General features: G+C 59.6%; 1 protein-coding gene across 2 annotated transcripts in view; it reads right to left on the bottom strand.

The window, feature by feature from the left end:
• Positions 1-6: 6 nt before the first annotated feature.
• EXTL3 (exostosin like glycosyltransferase 3) overlaps positions 7-783 on the bottom strand; it is a 231004-nt gene continuing 230227 nt past the window's right edge. For both annotated transcript variants that reach the window (XM_019520885.1, XM_019520884.1), the window contains one exon: positions 7-512. In XM_019520885.1, the coding sequence (XP_019376430.1) occupies positions 303-512 (210 nt within the window). In that variant the 3' untranslated portion in view covers positions 7-302. The remainder of the gene's footprint in view (positions 513-783) is intronic.

Below are 783 nucleotides of genomic sequence, written 5' to 3'. Positions count from 1 at the left end.
AAAAAATGGTGGCCCTTGGCTACCGCACTAGCTGAGCCGCTAACCAAAGTCTCCATTTCCTCAGTGTCTGACGCTAGGAAGCGTCTTTACACAGGATGTGGTTGGGATCTGTCTCGCGTGAAGGCGTCACCATGGGAAGTGAATGCGCCTATCGGGATCCAGGATCTTCCTGTCACTCAGGGGGAAGGCCACCGTCAACGCGGGGGGCATCGCTCCCCGGGAACCTGTCAGACCGTCGTCTGCCAGCTGCTCGCCACAGTCCAGCGTGCCGAGGGCACCTGACCGCCTGGCTCCCCTCCTTCCTAGATGAACTTAAAACACTTAGTCTTGTCGTGGGGCAGGCGGGTCTTGAAGAGGACCGAGTCCACGCGGAACTGGGTGTAGAGCAGAGGCATGTACCCATACACCTTGACGAAGAAGTTGATGCACTTGTGCCGCTCATGGAAGTGAGAGTCGTCGTGTGAAAGGGCCTGGGGGCAGCCCGGGCAGCGGAAAGTCCAGCGCGAGGTCACCTGGGAAGAGAGGGACAACGTCAGCATCAGCTGGCCCGTGGCTTCCAGGTGCTGAGCTGCACGCCTGGTTGCCACTGGAGTGCGGCACTTGGCCCTCAGCCTACGGCAAAGGCAGGGCACCTGAAAGCACCAGGGGATGCGACAAGCCGACTTGCGTGAAAGCTTGGGCTCCCTAATGGCCCCAAATGTGACCTTTAGTTGAGTGCCGGTGTTCAGGAACTCGGGTATGGCGTCCCATTCAAACATGGGTCCCCCTCCCAGCACAAACCCC

This window comes from Gavialis gangeticus, unplaced genomic scaffold, assembly GCF_001723915.1.
Source record: "Gavialis gangeticus isolate Ggan-Ray unplaced genomic scaffold, GavGan_comp1, whole genome shotgun sequence".
Lineage (NCBI taxonomy): Eukaryota > Metazoa > Chordata > Crocodylia > Gavialidae > Gavialis > Gavialis gangeticus.
The sequence above is the reverse complement of the archived record's forward strand: the minus strand, read 5'-3'. Positions and strand labels throughout refer to the sequence as shown.